At 40.4% G+C, this 18,551-nt stretch overlaps 1 protein-coding gene across 3 annotated transcripts in view; it reads left to right on the forward strand.

Annotated features, from left to right (window-relative positions):
* The first annotated feature begins 440 nt into the window (after positions 1-440).
* The window catches only part of gria3a (glutamate receptor, ionotropic, AMPA 3a), a 73,505-nt gene continuing 55,394 nt past the window's right edge, over positions 441-18,551 (forward strand). For 2 of the 3 annotated variants that reach the window (XR_004334692.1, XM_032533956.1), the window contains exons 1-3: positions 441-958; positions 1,370-1,528; positions 17,137-17,376. Coding sequence is in view for 2 of the 3 variants with exons in the window: in XM_032533956.1 (XP_032389847.1) it covers positions 871-958; positions 1,370-1,528; positions 17,137-17,376 (487 nt within the window). In the remaining variant the exon portion in view is untranslated. The remainder of the gene's footprint in view (positions 959-1,369; positions 1,529-17,136; positions 17,377-18,551) is intronic. The other variant, XM_032533955.1, reaches the window with a different exon arrangement.

Below are 18,551 nucleotides of genomic sequence, written 5' to 3' on the forward strand. Positions count from 1 at the left end.
AAAAGTACATACATACAGTACAGTACATACAGTACAGGACATACATAAAGTACATACATAAGTCAATTAGGATTCAAATATATAACATTAGTGGGGCCACTTGGCAACTAGTGATTAAACAGTGATAAATCAGTGCATTAGCTCCCACATGTACAAGCTCTGCACTCCAACACCTGCAGGGTGCTGGTGTGCAGGACTAACGCTGCTGCATGAGTGTGGCTCCACATCTGATCACAACAGGGAGGGAGACAAGATAAATGGATGGATGGATACATGGATGGATGGATAGATAGATAGATAGATAGATAGATAGATAGACAGACCTACATGGCCTTTATGCACACATGGCTTACACACACTTACAAGTCAGCAGTATTGGTCTGTATACTAAGATGCTGGTGTGTGCTGCTCTGCCTTTGCAACACACACACACACACACACACACCAAACCCAGCAGAGGCTACACCGCCTCACACCAACTCTGCAGTGACGTGAGGAGAAAGACTGGAGCTGCTATTATAATTCAACGTCAGACCAACTTTGATAAACGTCCCCCACCCACTCACCCTCTTCTCGCTCTCTCTCTCTCTCTGGCCCACTTCATTGGTCCTTATCCACAGTAGAAGAGATCCGATTTATCTCTCCTTCGCCACCACCATCTTTGAGATGAAACACTGGCTTTAGGTTTCCAGCAGTAGAGGACTGGCGCTGCAGTTGCGCTGGCACACATTCAACGTGGGTGCACACAGTGAGTGAGCGAGACCCGCCGCATCTTGTGGATTTCTTTGCGTACAAGCCCGTGTACATGGTTCTCCCCGCTTTCCCTCTGTCACATCCAGACCAGGAGTTGATTTCACTTCTCGGAGAAAAATGTGGCATTATACAATAGCGACAGTGCTTGTTTTATTGTATTTTTGGGGGGACTCGCTGGCAGGGTTTCCAAACCAAATCAACATTGGTAAGTTCAATCGGGATACTCTTGACTACGTATATGTCTTTGGTCACATCATTTAAATAGGACACGTCTCTGCAAGTCGCACTGATTAGTCGCATATTACCAAGTTCACTTCTATTCAGCCAGAAGGTTGTGGGATCCTGCGCGTGTTTGTAGGCGGTTTGGTAAAAATAGAGTTGATCCAAATTGTGAAAACGTTTCAATATCTGCAGTGCATTCTTTTGTGAGTGGTGACACATCCATTTCTTGGCGTCCTTTAAATTAAAGGCTCAATCATACGTCCAATAATGCGTAATTGTAGACTGCCCTCACTCTGTAAATAAGTAATACCCTGACGACGGGAGTAAAAAGTGCATTCGGCATGTATGGGAATGAATTAGAGCTCCGTGTTATGTGACATTTTCTTTCCTGTAGGTGGACTGTTCATGCGCTCTACAGTGCAGGAGCACAGCGCCTTCAGGTTTGCTGTCCAGCTGTATAACACCAACCAGAATGCGACGGAGAAACCCTTCCACCTCAATTACAATGTTGACAACCTGGAGTCCTCCAACAGTTTCTCTGTCACCCACGCCTGTGAGTAGTTACAGATTGTACTGGTTAAACACAGAACATAATGTTGTAACAACTGGAAAACCTAATGCGTTTTTTTTGTATCCAGAAGTAATGGGTCTAATTCAAACACACACACACACACACACACACACACACACACACACACACACACACACACACACACACACACACACACACACACACACACACACACACACACACAAATAGTATGCCAATAGGACAATTACACAGATGTTTATGAGCTGAAATTGGTGTTTGAATAAAGCAAATCAATGTTATGCTTTTAAACGATACACCTGCCAAGTGTCTAGCATAATTCATAACTCCCCAGCCCTGCCATCCAAAACTCACCAGCTGGATGATGAAGCATGATGGTTTGTAATTGGCCCAACATTGTGATTCTGTGCTGCTGAGGAGAAGCAGCACTAAGATGACTGTACTTGAAAGCGGGTAAAACAAACATTGCTATTCTGGTTGTTGTAGTATCTGGCTGTGACATCAGATAATGGCTGTTACAAAGCGTAAAGACTGGCGGCTACTGGTTAAGTTGGTTGTTTTGTGCAAATTGTTGCATTTGATCTTGTCTTTCTCTCTTAAACTTTCCGTCTCTCCACTGTCATATTAAAACAGAAATCGTCATTTGTCGGCACACAAATACATTGCAGCTTTGTAGCCATCTTTAGGCAGTTTCCCATTTGTCCATGTGTTTAGGTCCATGTAAAATATCACATTAAGTTATACCGGCAGAACAGTGGCATACATTCCTGACTACATTCCTGATTCCTTCTGATTACACCTTTGATGTATAAATAGCCTATTTTATCACCTCTCACATGCTGTTATCTGTGTAGTCATCTCTACAAGTGTGATGGATTTCATAGAAAGGGCTGTGGAGTGTGACATGGCTTCATAATTGGTCTACCAGTCACTCCTTTGCCATGTAGGGCACTAAGCTCTTCCTGGAGAATTAATTTGTTATCCTTCTTCACACTTCACACTTAAGGATCAGTTGCGGCTCTCCATACTCTGTTAGCTGCCGTACGATGAAGTCAGAAAGAAGAAAAAAATTGAACACAATTGTACCTTGTACATATTGGGCTTGGCTGTGATAAAAAAAATGCAAATGCTGTCAAGGTGATACAGTCAATGGTGAGTGTAGCAGGGAGGAGGCATCAGCTTTGGGGAGAAGTTGCAGTGAGATGCAGGTTCACTCACTCAGACACACTTGGTGCAGCTCGGCCACAGCCTTGCAATGTTGGCTGCCTAGTGATTACACCGAGGGTGGCTGTGGGGTCAGTGCTTAGCTCAAGGGCAAGTCAGCAGTTGTCACTGATGGAAGGATGAATATTACACGCTTGGCTTGTCAAGATCAGGTATAAAGCACAAACTCTACAACTTTTGCCTGTTTTTCATTTCATGGAGGCCAAAAGCAAGCCATTATGTAAAATTACTCATCCAGCAGAAACATTTCTTGTGACAGTGTTGATGAGCTGTTTTCCCTCCAGTGATCTTTAAGATGTGACTTGTCTTCGGTGCCTATGCATTTATTCTACAGGATAATTTATGGCCATTTCATCTTCCAACATGTTGGTGAATGGAATTTAAAAGATATGTCGAGTTAAACAGGGGAAACATCGGCCTGTTGAATTACTAAGCATCACAGTATACAGTATTTTGGGATTGTGCACCTATTGAAGATTCAGACCAGAATTCTTTTTGAACCTCGATCCACTGTTTTTAAAAGACGCTTCCCAAAGTAAAAAAAATATATATATATATAATTTGTTTATTAGTACCCAATGGGGAAATTATTGCACTACACTCTGTGTACACACTTTTTGTTAGTACTCACACACAGGCCTGAAATACACACACATGCTCAGGACCTATACATGCACTATACATGGAGAGATGTCAGAGTGAGTGGGCTGCCAGCTGAGCCAGCGCCCTGAGCGGTCGGGGGGGTACGGTGCCTTGCTCAAGGGCACCTAGCAGTGCCCAGGAGGTGAACTGGCATCTCTCCAGCCACCAATCCACGCTCCCAACTTTTTGGGTCCATACGGGGATTTGAACCAGTGACCCTCCGGTCCCAACCCAACTCCCTATGGACTGAGCTACTTCCACCCCCAAAGAATAAGAATAGAGAATAAAAACAAGATAATCAGGCGGATTCATTTTGGCGAGATAAGCTAATGCAAGCTAAGCTAGATGCTTCCCAGTTGAAACAGACAAAGCAGAGCAGCTCATTATGCAGACGAGCCAGGCCAGTTTATGACTAAGACGTTGAAAATGCACCAAACTCCATTATTCCTATTTTAGTAGTCAGGATTGCATAATGCCCCTACTTGCCTGGCAGGTGTTGATGTAGCAAATGAATGTGATTATTATAATTTGACACATTTCTATTCTGGCAAGAATGACAGGTTAGTCATTACTTTCCCACAGCTCACACTGTCAATTTTGATAAGATTAGCAAATGACTGAGATTTTAAATTTGCTCATTGCAAGGGATCTTTGGGATTCATTGCCCACATAACTTCCACTTTTGTACATTGTATAAATGAGAGGAATTACTTTTTGCTTAGAACTCATTTGTAGCTCTTGTTGTATAGATCTTGAATGGAATAAAGCAGGACAACACTGCTGTCCTCCAGCCGGGTCAGTATATAATGATTGTTACAAATCCCTGATGGCAAATGACTATGCTATTGGCAGTGTGGATCAATATGTGGAAGGCCCCTACACTCCAGCAGTATTGTGTGTGTGTGTGTGTGTGTGTGTGTGTGTGTGTGTGTGTGTGTGGGGCTCCAGTTTGTTCTCCAGTATGGAAAAATCAATTCTCACCAAGCTTTCATTTTCTCTAACTCAGTCCCTCTCTACAGATATACGACTGTTCTCCAACTTCCCCTGGCCAGATTCCGTTTGATGCTTGCATAGCAACTATGAATGTTAAAAACAAACAAACCTGTAAACAGGCAATGATACACCACGGGAAATTATTTCCAGTCATTGCAATTTGATTAAATTGATGTCGACAAAGAGAACTTCAATCTGCTGATGTGGTTAGTATCTCACCAATTTGTGGCTGGCTGGAGTGAAGCTGCAGGATGTATTGATGTGACACATTGCCCCAAGCCTGGACAGATTGTGTGCATAAATGCAGAAATGGGAAGGTTATATCCATTAACACTGAGGTCAGGAGCAGGAAGAGACAGTAGAGACAGAGCCACTGGCCTGGGTGTACATTGAGGAAGGAGTGAAACTGAGTATATGTAGGGTTACGGTCTTTTATTTTAATTTCCAAAGCATTTACTCAATGTGTAATTAAGTATCACATTCATTTACAGTACATGAGAGTAAAATGCTTGTAAGTGTATTTAAATTTCTGAAATTTCGCTGCATCATGCATTTTTAAAGACATCCCTCTTTCACTCCTCTTGTCTAAAGTGGCAGCAGCATGAATCCGCTCAGACCAGAATTATCCGGAGAGGAACATTTAATTTGATCAATTGTCAACGAGACAGTGTTTTTCTTATTAGAGCGTTTATTATAGCCACCTATCCTCCCTCTGCTGTGACACAACCAATGTGATGCTGCTCAGACAGAGGCTAATGTTAGAGCACTTCACTGTGTAGGCAATGGACAGTCCTACTAATGCAGCAGAGACCAGTTTATGTAGCCAGATCTCCTCCTCCTCCTCCTCCTCCTTCTCCCATTCTTCTTCTTCTTCTTTTGCATTATTAAGACTGTGGTGAATACATTCATAAGATTTTAGTCCCAGTGCTTAAATGCAAATTTGGCATGTGAAAGAGTATTCCTGCGACACTGATGGTATGAGCTAAAACTCTCCTATTATTCTTTGCCTTGTTATTTGCATAGAAACAGTGCAGGCAGGGGAAAGAGTAGCGGCAGCACACATCGGCACATTCCAATTTTTAATGTGTAATTTTAACAACTTGAAGATAAGATGTGTTTTTAGTCAAAAAGAAAGGGAAAGGGTCACCTTTGTCTGGTGTAAAAAGTTATATTGTTCATAATTGGCTTTGGATTCTGGATTACATGCTCTGATGGTGTAATGTTCAATATCATTTTTTCTACCAGAACCTCTAAAATTCATTAAGTAACATGTTGTATTTTATATGTTCAATTTGTACAGAAACCGGAATGCAAAAACGACACCTTGTTATATTACAGGGGTATTATGTGCCTGACTATTATTTTGGTTGGGCGCAATCATTTCCTGGTATCTTATCGTCTCTGTAAGGTTACCAGGCAACCAGCGAAAATGTTGTTGTCAATTAGTAAGCTTCAGAGGTGCTGGTAGGTGGATTTTGAGCCAGGCTAACTGTTTCCCTCTGTTTCCAGTCTTTGTGCTAAACTAAGCTGAACATCTGGTAGCTGCAGGGCTGTAGAGAGAGTCCTCAATAGGATTTTTTGTTGTCTCTGACTAGTCTTGGATTCTTAGTATTTGGAATATTATGCTAAAAATATGTATGCTAAATATTCTAGTTGGTTTCGACCGAGTCCAGCACTATATGCTTTTGTTCTAAAGTAACTTCCTCCTTCAAAACAAAACCATTGATGAAAACAGGTATTAGTTTAATTCAAAATCCATCCAGAATGGGCATCAAGATTTGTCGCCTGGTGTACACCTGGCTGCATCATAAACAGTAGGCTACCTCAATCATCAGGTATCAATTATTTTAATTTTGGCCACAGACACAATGTCAGCGAGCACTTTGTACAATGAATTGTTCAGAAAAAGTAATAAGTTTCCATTTAATATTTTATGTAAATAATATGGCCTAATTTGATCCTGTAGTGTGTTACTCTGCACTTGATTTTTGATTATTACAAATAATAAAGCAACATAGAAGATATACTGTCTCTCACGTCACATAAATTATAAACAGTCTCTGTCTCGGTATTGACTCTCTCATTTGGACTCAGCCTTGACTTGGACTTAAACCTCTTTGGACTCGGTCTTGACTCGGTCTCTGATCTTGGACTTGTCTTGGACTTGAGAAGGGTGGACTTGACTAAAGCCCTGGCTGGCGGTAGCTTCAGATTTACTGTACAAACCCAAGAGTGGAATTGATTTTCTTCTCTAACAATCTCTAAATGCAGTACGTTTATTTCACAAAATATCCAAATATTCCTTTAAGTATTAACAAACGCTCACACACGGCCATCATTTCAGAAGAAGAAAAAAAAGCTCATCAGAGGATGTCTTCACCAGTTGGACAATTAGAGCTTTTTGGAAATATTGTAAAATCTAAAGGTAAATGTTTGGCAATGCTTTACACAATTTTTGCAGCCGTTACTGTAGTAAAACGAACATGCTGGAACGCAACCAAACAATACATAACAACCTCAGATCTATCATAACTTTGAGGACTTATTTAAACCGACAAGTCATGAATGATGCATGAGCACCAGAGACAAGGTTGTCAAATTGTTTGGCCTGGGGGAGAGCATTCTGCATGATAGTGTCTATCTTAATACACATTCTTTGGCCGGTGTAATAAAACTGTATGCACACACAATAAATTGTTATTGAAATGGTTATTTATTTATAGCCTCGCTAAGAGTCGCTGAGGTCACTGATAATCAGAAGAAAGAACACTGTGTCCGCACTGTGTAATTCCACTATTAAAACTTGCTCAGCATGAAAAACATATTCACCAGCTCCACTTAGATTTTTGGACAACCAGACATCTTGTATGTTTGTGTTTTATTTAAACAGAAATAGACACTTACCCAAAAGCATGTCCTTTTATCACTATGCACTGTTAAAAATATCCGAGCTACTGCTACTGCAGCCGGAGTCCTGTCAGTTTGGATGACCTGCCCCAAGTTGACAAGTACTCATCCTCAGATTTGTCATGGCATTCTCATTGGGGAGCATAATAAAAACATAAAAGCTTTTAGAATGAATATTTGTATGTAGCTAAAGCTTCATTTCACTTGCAGGCAATGCCTGCTATCCGATACTTTCACTGACATGAATACATGCTTTGACCCTCAGTTTAACAAGAGCTTTTAGAGTTAATGCTCTGGGGCAACACAACATTCATGGGTCATCATGTAGCATACATGAATCCGCTTTATTTGAAAAACGGAGTACACATGCTTGAAAAATGGCCATAACTACAACAGAGGCTTTTAAGTATCAGTTGACTGAAGATCACTGGCTGTCAAGTTAAAAATGCTACATGTATTTGGCCAAACAGGATTACAGCTATTTGCAAGAAGGAATATTTTTTTCTTGTTTTTCTTACACAGTCACTCAACCCTGGCTGGTTGTAATGCTGTAAAATGATTGAATGGTACTGAATAGATTTGGGGGCACGCTATTGTACTAGAGATGTGCAGTTAGTCTTTCATCCCGTGCATCAGAATGTACGTACATGTCAGCGCTGTAACCGAGCGACGGTGATCACTACTGACAAGCTACAGTGATGCTGCAGCACTTTGTTGCAGTGTTACACAACATCCTTCATGGAGGCTGCCTTGGAGAGCTCTGCTGTTATTAACTAAATGTTACCTGAGATGATCCAAGGACAAGAAGTTGTGAACTACACATAATAACGCAAAAGAAAACCAAAGATGCCGTTGGGGCAGTGAATTATTTAGAAGGGCTGCTTTCATAGAAAAGTTGTATGAGCCTCAGCTGTTGAATGTTAAAAAGAAAAATCCCTTGTAATACTTAAAATTGACTTGAAACAAGAAACAATTCAAACCTCATTAGTTTATTATTCATGATTTTCTGTTCATAGTGGGACATTTGTGTCATGTTATCTTACAAGACTGAGCACCAGAACAGATTATTTCAGTTAATGAATTGCAAAAAGGCTAGACGTTGTGTTTTATAGTTCATTTTAGTCCATAAAATAAATTAATTTAATTGGATAGAATGAAGAATTAGGATAAGTTAATTGAAACTGCTTTGCAAACAGTCATAACACTTTCCATGTAACTTCTTTTCTTGTATTTTTCCTTTTCTTTCCTTTTTTTCCTTTTTAATCAGTAATTTCTGCAGCATTCCAGCATTCCAACCTTTTTAAATTAAGTGTTTTATTCCTCTGTCTCTTGTAATAGTGTTCCTTGGATGATGGTTTTACAGTATATGCAAAGCATGTGTAGGTGGAGTGTTAGCAGCGCTTTTACTTGCTGTGCAGTGAACATTAAAGTTTATTTTTTCATACAGGACTCTAATAGCCAAAGGCCATGTCTGTGTATTGCAGCTGTAGATTTCCCTCTATCATGTTATTTTAGCATGTGGGTTGAATTCAGTTATATTCCTCAGATTACGGCTAATCCAATAAGTGTTGCACCGCTTTTTGCGTATAATGAGCTGCTGCTCGGGGTAACCCGCTGGAAGAAGATGTGTGCTTTCACAAAGCTGTAATCTGTAGAGAAGAGGGAATTCCAGCCAACATGCAACCACACTGCCTGAGGAGAAACACCTACTCAGGCTTCATTCCCTATATGCCCTCTGCTTTCTCTGTGGTTGGTCAACTGGGATGAATTGCACAACAATGCAGACTGTTATGTGGATACAAATATAAGAACACTTAAATGTCATAACACAGAGATCATTTAAACGCGGTAAACTTTGCCTTAGGTCAGATTATCATCGCAAAACAAACCTTTACTGTGATTTCATGGTGAAATTGAACTAGCAAATCTTAACAAGCCTTTCAGTAGTGAGTATTAAACACAAACTAGTTTAGATGCTGTAAAGATTTACTGCTTAAAGGCTCATGTGCAATTCCAGAAACATAATAATGCATTTGGTATCTTTTTTTTTTAATAGCCATGTTGTATGTCTCAATAATTATTGGATGATTTGCCTTGACATTTTGTCAGGACATTCCTGGTGTCCAGAGGATTAATCCTAATGAGTTTGGGGATCCCATAATGTTCCCCCTAGGGCCAGCTGCAGGATTAAATTTGGGGTTTTGACTGAAATATCTCAACAACAACTGGATGGATTCCGATAAAATTTTATTGCAAAACTAATTATATTTATGTTAGCTTGGGGCAGCCTGTAGCTCACCCAGTAAGAGTGTGGGTCCCATGTTGGCTGAGTCCTGCAGCGGCCCGGGTTTGGGTCCGACCTGTGGCCCTTTGCTGCATGTCGATCAACCATCTCTCTCCCCATCTCTTCATGTCCATCCACTGTCACTTTAATAGAGGGAAAAGCCCCCAAAAACAATCTTCAAAAAATGATATATTTATGTTAGCTTCAGCTGTACTGTGTGTTAAATGCTAATTACTGTAGCAAATGATAGCTTCCTAACACACTAAGTCAGATGGTAAACATGGTATACACAAAGTCCAGTTCAAATGTATATTTTATTGTTAGCACAATGAATGCAATCTGAAAATCCATTTGCAAAATCCATTTTACAATCCATTTTATTGGATATTTTAGTACAGCTGAGTTCTGCTCCAGAGTGAATTAGTGAAATATATTGCATGTCTGTGAAGTTCCTATTTTATTTTTGGCAATTGTGATACATTTTCAAACATGGAAATGAAAATAGGATGACTCATATTTGCTTTCAGGTTTGTCCCCCATCATAATTTACTCTAATTTTAATCTTAAAAAGGCTTCAAGGCATAAAATGTTCGAATGTAATTAAACAAATCTTTAGAATTACTGCATTCTTAAAGGTCAAACACTGTAAGGGATTCATGTGGAAGTTATTGGAAGATTTAAAGGAGCAGCGAGGAGAAAAATCTAATTTTATGCTTTTGAAACAGAAATCAACCATGGTAAGGGATGGAAGATGCGCTAATGACCTGTTTACAGAGAAGTTAGGTCTTAGCGACTTTATGTATGTTTTCAATCTTGGCCTTTTGTTTGACATGCAGCCACTCATTAGTACTGAGATAAATTGAATTACAGACTTTTCCCCTTTTAATGTCTTTCTGCATTGCTGATGTCTCAACAATTGCATTAGAAAGTCACCCTTAGGGCACCATTTGGATAAATAACTTAAAATATACTTATCATAGTTATAAAGTATTTAGGGTTTCCTGCATTGTGAGCTTCCCTTTAACAGTCCAAAGACATGCAGATCGTAAGGAATCTAGAGAAGATTGTATAATTCCTATGTATGAATACCATACGAAACACCCACAATCCACAATACCAGAAGTGGCTGGTTATATGCGTGTTTATCCAACCTCTTCAGTGTCTCTTTGCCTGCTGCCCAGTGCATCCTGGGATGGCTTGAGCCGTGTTTAAGCAGAAACGGAATTATTGAGGGTGAAAATTGGTTTTCAGTGACACACAGCTGTGATAATGTTTTGGAAACACCTGCGACCCACTGGAATGTGTCGTCACTCAGGTGTCAGACACAGACAGAGTCTTGCGATATTCCCACAGGATCCCTGTCCAGCTGACACACTAAACAGCTGCTGGCACAATACAAAGAATGCATGTTACCTGGAATAACAGGGGAGGGATGTTGGCTGTGTGTTCTGACCCTGCAAATCATCATTTAGAAAACCAACGACACAGCTTAGCCACTCAGCTCGTTTCCACAAGGTAAAACTAAATCTGCTGAGTGTCTGTCAGTCAGCACATTTGCAAGATTAGTTGGCATCCTCTGTCCAGTCTAGTAATGCTGTCTCATTTGAAGATCCCCATTTAAACATAAGTGGAAAGAGATTGTGATAACTGTGTATTATGTTTTTGTGACATATTATAATTATATATACTATATATATATATAGTACATATAATTTGTTTGGCAGGAAACCATAAGTAGTCTACTGAACTGGGTTAAGAAAGAGACTAATAAGTAAGAGACAATTTGTGTTTCTTGATGTGAACCATTAATCAACATGATTTAAACTAATAGTTCTTCCCCCATGTGATATCTGGGGTTAATTGGCTCACATAAAACCTGATGTAAGAACCAGTCTAACATTTTGATTAATTTATAGTAGAAAACCAATAGACAGCTAAGATTGACCATAGTGAAGTCGACACAGAACCAAATAAAAATAGGTATTTCTTAAATAATGTTAAATAGAAGCTGAAACTTGTGGTACAACCACCGTTTGTTGGATGGCTCTCCTGCTTTCACGTACTGAAGGCATACGTTATTGCTAAATGGGTTTACTGACCTACTTGCTTGTAGGCTTGTGAGCTTGATCTTGTCCAAGCTTTCAGCCTCTCAGGTGTTCAGATACATTCAGTGTCTTTAAAGTAACTTCAGTACTAGACACCGTGAAATCCAGTCATCATGACTGTTGGCTGGTTGGCTTGATAGGTTGCCATGACAATTTGGCCAGACATTAAAGGTTCCCAAACGATCAATCACATTGATGATCCCATGACTTTTCCTCTAGTGCCACCTTTAAGTGAAATGTCTCAACAGCTATTGGATCGATTGCCATTACAATTCATGTCTGCCTCAGGATTAACGGTTGACTTCGGCGATACCCTGACTCTTCATCTAGCGCCATCAGAACTTTTGTTTATGTCTTTGTTCTGTGCTAAATAGCCAATGTTAGCATGCTAACACACTAAACCAAGATGGCGATCATCGTAAGCACTACACCTGCTTACCATCTGCATTTTAGCACTGTCATTGTGATTAATGTCTTGTTAGCATGCTAGCATTAGTATTTTTCTTAAAGCACCTGTAGCACCAGCAAGCTGGCTTTGTGGTAAACTAAGAATTCATCCTACTGGATGTTGAAAGGTGCAAGTAATTCAAATGTTTTTCTAGCACAAGGGCAGTTAGAGGCCATGTGTAATATAGTTAATATAGTGTATATACATGTATAGGGTATTTACTTTGTAATGGATATGTTTGCATGGCAGTTTCTACTTTCTCTTTGACCCCATCCTTATTAAGTTGATCATTTTGGAACAGCAGCTGCATGTTTGTGCCGTGTCCTCTGCCTTCCTCTCTTACTGAACATCTGAGCCTAGGACAAGGCAGGTACTCCCATGTGGCTAAGACCAACACGGCCTCTCTCAGGAAAACAAACTGAAGTCCTGCTGCTCTCATGTCCTCTAGTATTGCTGCAGGCACTGCTCTCAGACAGCTGTAGAAAAATAACTTCCCACCGGGTAGCAGCACACACAAAAACAGGTTATTTGTTATCGTCACAAAAAGTAAAGTTGTTGTCCTTACTTTGTCCAAGTGCAGTATCCAATTACCTCACATGTGACTCAGTCCAAGAAAATTCCCCTCCTCATCTCAGTAAGAGTTCTCCTCTATCCTTTTTCCCTTATTTTCACGTTCTTATATTCATAAAGTTCAAATTTCTTCATGCGGCCAGTGTTTCCTTTTCAGGTGAGGACAGCAGCTTCCCTCAATTCCCTCTCAGCAATAGCTTTAAGAATTCACTTTGTAGACACAGCTCTGCTGTGCACATACACCACAGGTTCCTCCCGACATCAGCGAGTTTTATGATTCTGCAGCTGTCTGCATGGAGAAACCCTCAAAGCTGCAAAGCCCCAAGTTTGGGGAAGACTTAAGAAAGTGTTGGCGCTACTGGAGCTGCTGCATCTAGTTAGACAAGATGGCAAGAGCTAATGAGAAGCAGAGAAATGGATAAGGCAGAATAGGATAATGCAACAGCAATGACAGTGAGAAGAGGGTGTATGTTAGATGATGGAGGAAGTGAGATGGACAGAAAGAGAAAAAGGGGGTGGATTATTCCAGTTGGATTTTAATATGTGTTAGTATTCTGAACAGAAATGCACGCAGTGTAAAAAACACAGCTCCACTTCCCCTCTGTAATAAATTAAATGATACCTTCATTGCTGACTGTGATCAGGGGATTTTTCCGTAGTTAACTTCTGTTTACTGCTTCATGAGCCCAAATATAGGAGAACATGCTGTCTATTTAACCTTGACAAACATAAATATATTATTCCCATTTTGAAAATAGAATAGGGTGATAATAGATGAGCTGAGAAGTCTTAATTTCATTGCTGCCCTCTATTCTTTTTGGATAACATGAGCTGAACATTGCGTGTTGCAGACGGAATCTATTTGAGCGGGATCCGTGTTCTGTTGAATAATGTTATCCTCAAAGAGCTACTGTGAAGAATGCTGAATCCAAAACTAAATAGAAGATCATCTGCTGTGACATTTTTCTGTTTATTAAGGAAGCTTTAGTTAACTGTTTACGAAAGCCCCATCAAGTTCTTGAAATGAAGCTGATTAATTGTCCCTCAGATAAAAAACAATGGTGAAGCAGCCCCTGAAATATTTTTGTCCTGAAATACAGCATCATCTTTTACCAGTAGCACTAATCAGGTGCAGGTTTTATTCCTGTGGATGCCTGTGTTTTAGTGTTTAAAACTAGTGTCACACTGGCTGTTCAACACACATTAGCAATGTGATGTGTGAGTTAAGTTGAAGGCTGTGGAAATTATAAGGACGAGGAAATAATAAAATAACTAAGAAAAAGATGATTGACCCAAGCTATCAATGATGTGTTGATGAATGAGTGGTTGTTTTAAAGGCAAGATGTAGTGGTGGGCGATACTGCAAAATTTGGTATCGATCCGATACCAAATACATATAGGGTCCGTATTGCCGATACCGATACCAATACGATACTTTTTACTTAAAAAAATACTTTTGTGTAGGGGAGAGCATTTCATTATTTCTGAGGTGAATGAATGATCAATTCTTTAGGCAATATTTTTTTATTAATGTATTGAAGTGCACAAAATTATTAGTTATTAGGCACTGTAGAATGAATACAGCGAGTCGCTGCTCCTCTGCGCGTTGTGTCAGTGAGTCACGTGACGACACAACAACGAATCACAGCAGAGGAGCAGGAGGGGGAGGAGGAGCAATGTGGGCCAAGATGTGAAAGCGGCGTTTGCTCAGGAAGGTGGAAGACACAAGCAAAGTATAGTGAACGTAGAGGAGAGATATCTAAATTAAAATATCGATTCAATTACAGTTGTATCGATCAAATACCAATACCAGCGTTGGCATCGATATTTAGATCGATCCGCCCACCCCTAGCAAGATGTACAGAAGCAGCCGTTGAAAAACATACAGCACTGAACCCCAACTTAACACATCACAGAACTGTGAAATTTGAATATGTTTGCAGACATAAATGTGTGAGTCTTATCTAGAGTGTAGTTCCACCCAGCCAATGCAATTTTTCCCAAAAGGGGGGCTTTTTGAAATCTTAAAGTGCCCATATTATGAAATATTTTCTGGGATATGGGGTGTTATTTTGTGTCTCTGGTGCTTCCACATGCATACAAACTTGAAAAAAACATCCATGCTTTTTTGAGTGAGATACAGGTTTCAGTCTGCAGGTGAGCTGTTTAAAATCTGCACGGCTTTCTACATAACTAGCTCATCCTCAATTACAAAACACTGCTACAACTGACACTAGTTCACCATAATCTCCAAAAGAACTACTTACATGTCTCTGTTCTGCAGTTATTCCACAAGTGTGCACTCGTTTAGAAGAAGTCTTCCAGCTAATCCGGCCTTGTACTGACCAAAGTTGGAAAAACAGTAGCTAGTTGATGTTATCATTACCTAGCAACTGCACATGTGTGACTCCCAACAAAGATACTAAAGAAGTGAGATGTCTCACTCTGTTGCTGAAACAGAGACCCAAACACACAGGGTGAAAAGAGGATCTCCAGCAATGTGCAGTACAACAAAAATATGGTGTTCTTTGAAAATGAAACCATGTAAACCTATGCTGGTACAACCTCAAAAAAACAATTATGAATCTGAAAATGAGCATAATATGGGCGCTTTAAATAAGTAATGATGAATTCAAAATTAGCAAAGACTTACATTCAGTAAATGTCCAATAAATCATTTCTAACTTTGTATCAGGACGTTACTTGAATCAACATTCATTAGTGTATGATTGAAGTGGGACTTGATCTTTTCTTTCACCGACTCCAAAGATTTTGCTCATCAAAGTCTGTTTGCCGGTGTTGGAGACTACGACTGCATATTTAAAAAAGCTTGTGTAAAGTCTTTTTTGGCTTCAGAGAAAGCTCAGTTGATGTTACTTGGGTTAGCATCACCCTCACCGAGAAAACAACCGTATGGGTTGACTATATAAGCAGATCATAACGACCCACAATTGAGTGTCTTGTTATGCAGCAACATCTCGTAGCTGTAATTATCACATCATACTGGGACATCATAATGTCAACATCATAATGGGACGTCCGTGACATCAGGTTATGTCCTTCAGCTGCAAATCCCTGATACTACGGGCCGTTACGTCACGTCCCACGATTACGGTCACATGATTATGTTAACATGATGTAACCACCACCATGCAGCCATAAATAGGACATTGGTGTCATTTTAGTTTTCTTTGGAAATCTACCTATAAAGTTGTTTAGGTATGACGATGTGTTTGAAAAAGAAAAAAACAGTCTGAGGGTAAGGATTTAAAAAGAAGTGATTTTACCAGGCCCCAGTTCCTCATCTCTGCCTAATAGCATAACACACCTTAATCTCAGACCAAGCTATCGGTGGTTAAGTTGCATTGTGGATAATGTGGGCACCAGGTTTTTACGAAACTGGAATAAAAAGACGATCTGTCTGGTTCTGCTGTATCAATTTTCATATTTTTTTTGTCTATCCTAAGTCTGGCATGGAGTGCAATGCAAAATAAGTGGACTCTTTTAAGCATGTATTATGCCCTCATTTTAAAGTGTTACCAGAAATTCACACAGTATGTTACAAGGTGACTTCCCTCAGAGTGACTCGATTTCAGCCTTCAGATTCCCAAAAAATGACACCTCATTACATCCAATCAGTTACATGATAACATAATCAAACATTGATTAGAGATACTGAGCAGCTTCAATGAACAGTGTTGGAATGTGCATTGAGCAGAGGGTCAGAAATATCACAGCAGCTCTACTTGTTTGACCAACATTTGCCTTAGTTATTTCTAATATTAAGATGGTTACTACTACTATGGTTGTATCACTAATTTAGTCTGGCTTGGTGTTATTAAAACCATTTATTATGTACAAATAACATAAAATAGTTAATGCCTTGTAGGACCAAGTGTCTGATGCACTGAGCGTTTATGGCCGGAGCTCATTTCCGTAGGCCCGCAGATGGCAGCAGATAGGGCTTGTTATAAATCTTTTATACTGCAGCACAGCCTGGCGCTCGCACATTTGCATGCTCATGTTTCAGGGTATTTGTCCATTAAGAGCTGTGGCCAATGCACTGATTTCCCTATTATTTCTAGTTGATTACCCAAGCAGTTGCATTTAAACCAAGGAGAACTGAAGGACGCTGGGCAGTAGAGCTTTGCCATGGGGAGCAGACATCCCACATGGCACCCATTTATTCAGATTGCCGCTGCTTCATTCGCTAGATTAATGCCCTCATGAATCCCCCCATATCTCAACCTTGCAACCTTAATGGTCTCAGCAATTTTACCTTTGAATATGGTATGATATTTGGACTGTAACTTAGTTTGAAAGACCAGTTTGTGCTGTTGGCATCCCTCCTGACTAAAAGAATAGCTGATCACAAATTAATCTGTTTTGACTCTGTGCTTATCACTGTCCTGAACCTACCCTCTGTCTCTGCCACCAGTCTGCTCCCAGTTCTCCCGGGGAGTCTACGCCATCCTCGGCTTCTACGACAGGAAGTCCATGAACACGTTGACCTCCTTCTGTGGTGCGCTGCACACCTCCTTCATTACTCCCAGCTTCCCCATTGACGCTGATGTGCAGTTTGTCATCCAGATGAGGCCTGGTCTGCGAGGAGCTGTTCTCAGTCTGCTGGACCATTACAAGTGGGAGAAGTTTGTCTACCTTTACGACACTGACAGAGGTAAGAGCGCCCAGTTGGGAAAGCAAAAAACACACAGCTACGTAAACACCACAGGCTTTCAATTGGCGACCAGTGAGTAGCGCAGAACATTGCGTTGTCAGAGAAAGTGGAAAAAGTAATTGACACGCCAAGCCTTGCTCATGCAGAGGTGTTATTATACAGTGTACATGATCCGTCTTTAATATGTAAATCCTTCAACACCAATCCTCACTCTAAGTGGTCTGATACATTTTAATCTATGGCAGTAATGATTCTAAATTGCTTCACTACAGTATGGGGCTGAATGCTGCTCTCAGAGGCAGTCAATAGCTCCTTGCTTCCGAGGAATGAGTCATTCACAGGTGCTGCTGATCTGCCGCCGTAGTACGACTCCAGCTGCCTGAGCCTCTAATCCTCAGAATTCTCTGATTATCATTTAGCTTTAATTGGATTATATAAAGACATAACACAACATACTGTAACTTCAGCATTGCTTCCCACTCCCCTCATGTAGGCCAACTATTTACAGAGTTTGTCGTCCTCTGTGGGTCAGCATCTGGAGAGGTTGAGTTAAGAAAGAGCACAACAATCTGTCTGTGTGGTTTTTAACAGCAACTATATGTACAACGTGATTGCATTTGGGTTTGTTACTTGTATCAAAAGTCGCTAGATGTAGAGATTTTCTGGGTGCAGTCTCTGCTAGTAAATGTGCCAAACTGTTCAGAACTGTGCATTCCAAGTATGTATTTTTAAACTGACATCGGGTATTTCTAGGACAAGTGCACTCCTTTTTTCACTCCCCCCCGCCTCACTTTATATATCTCCCGCCCGTTCAGGTGGGTGTCTAATCTAAGGCTCAGGCATGAAACTGATTCTCACTGATACATTCTGTGCATTTTTTAGAAAATCTGCAAAAACACTTTTTTGGGTCTGGTTTTTAAAGGTCCCATGACATGGTGCTTTTTGGATGCTTTTATATAGACCCTAGTGGTCCCCTAATACTGTATCTAAAGTCTCTTTTCCAAATTCAGCCTAGGTGCAGAATTACAGCCACTAGAGCCAGTCCCGCAATGAGCTTTTCTTAGGATGTGCCATTTCTGTGTCTGCAGCTATTGAGGAGGAGTGGAGGGTGGGGGTGTGGCCTTGACCGACTGCCACTTTGCTTGTTTGAAAGCCATGATGTCTCTCTCTCATGG

Source organism: Etheostoma spectabile, chromosome 13 (genome assembly GCF_008692095.1).
Source record: "Etheostoma spectabile isolate EspeVRDwgs_2016 chromosome 13, UIUC_Espe_1.0, whole genome shotgun sequence".
NCBI classification, from domain to species: domain Eukaryota; kingdom Metazoa; phylum Chordata; class Actinopteri; order Perciformes; family Percidae; genus Etheostoma; species Etheostoma spectabile.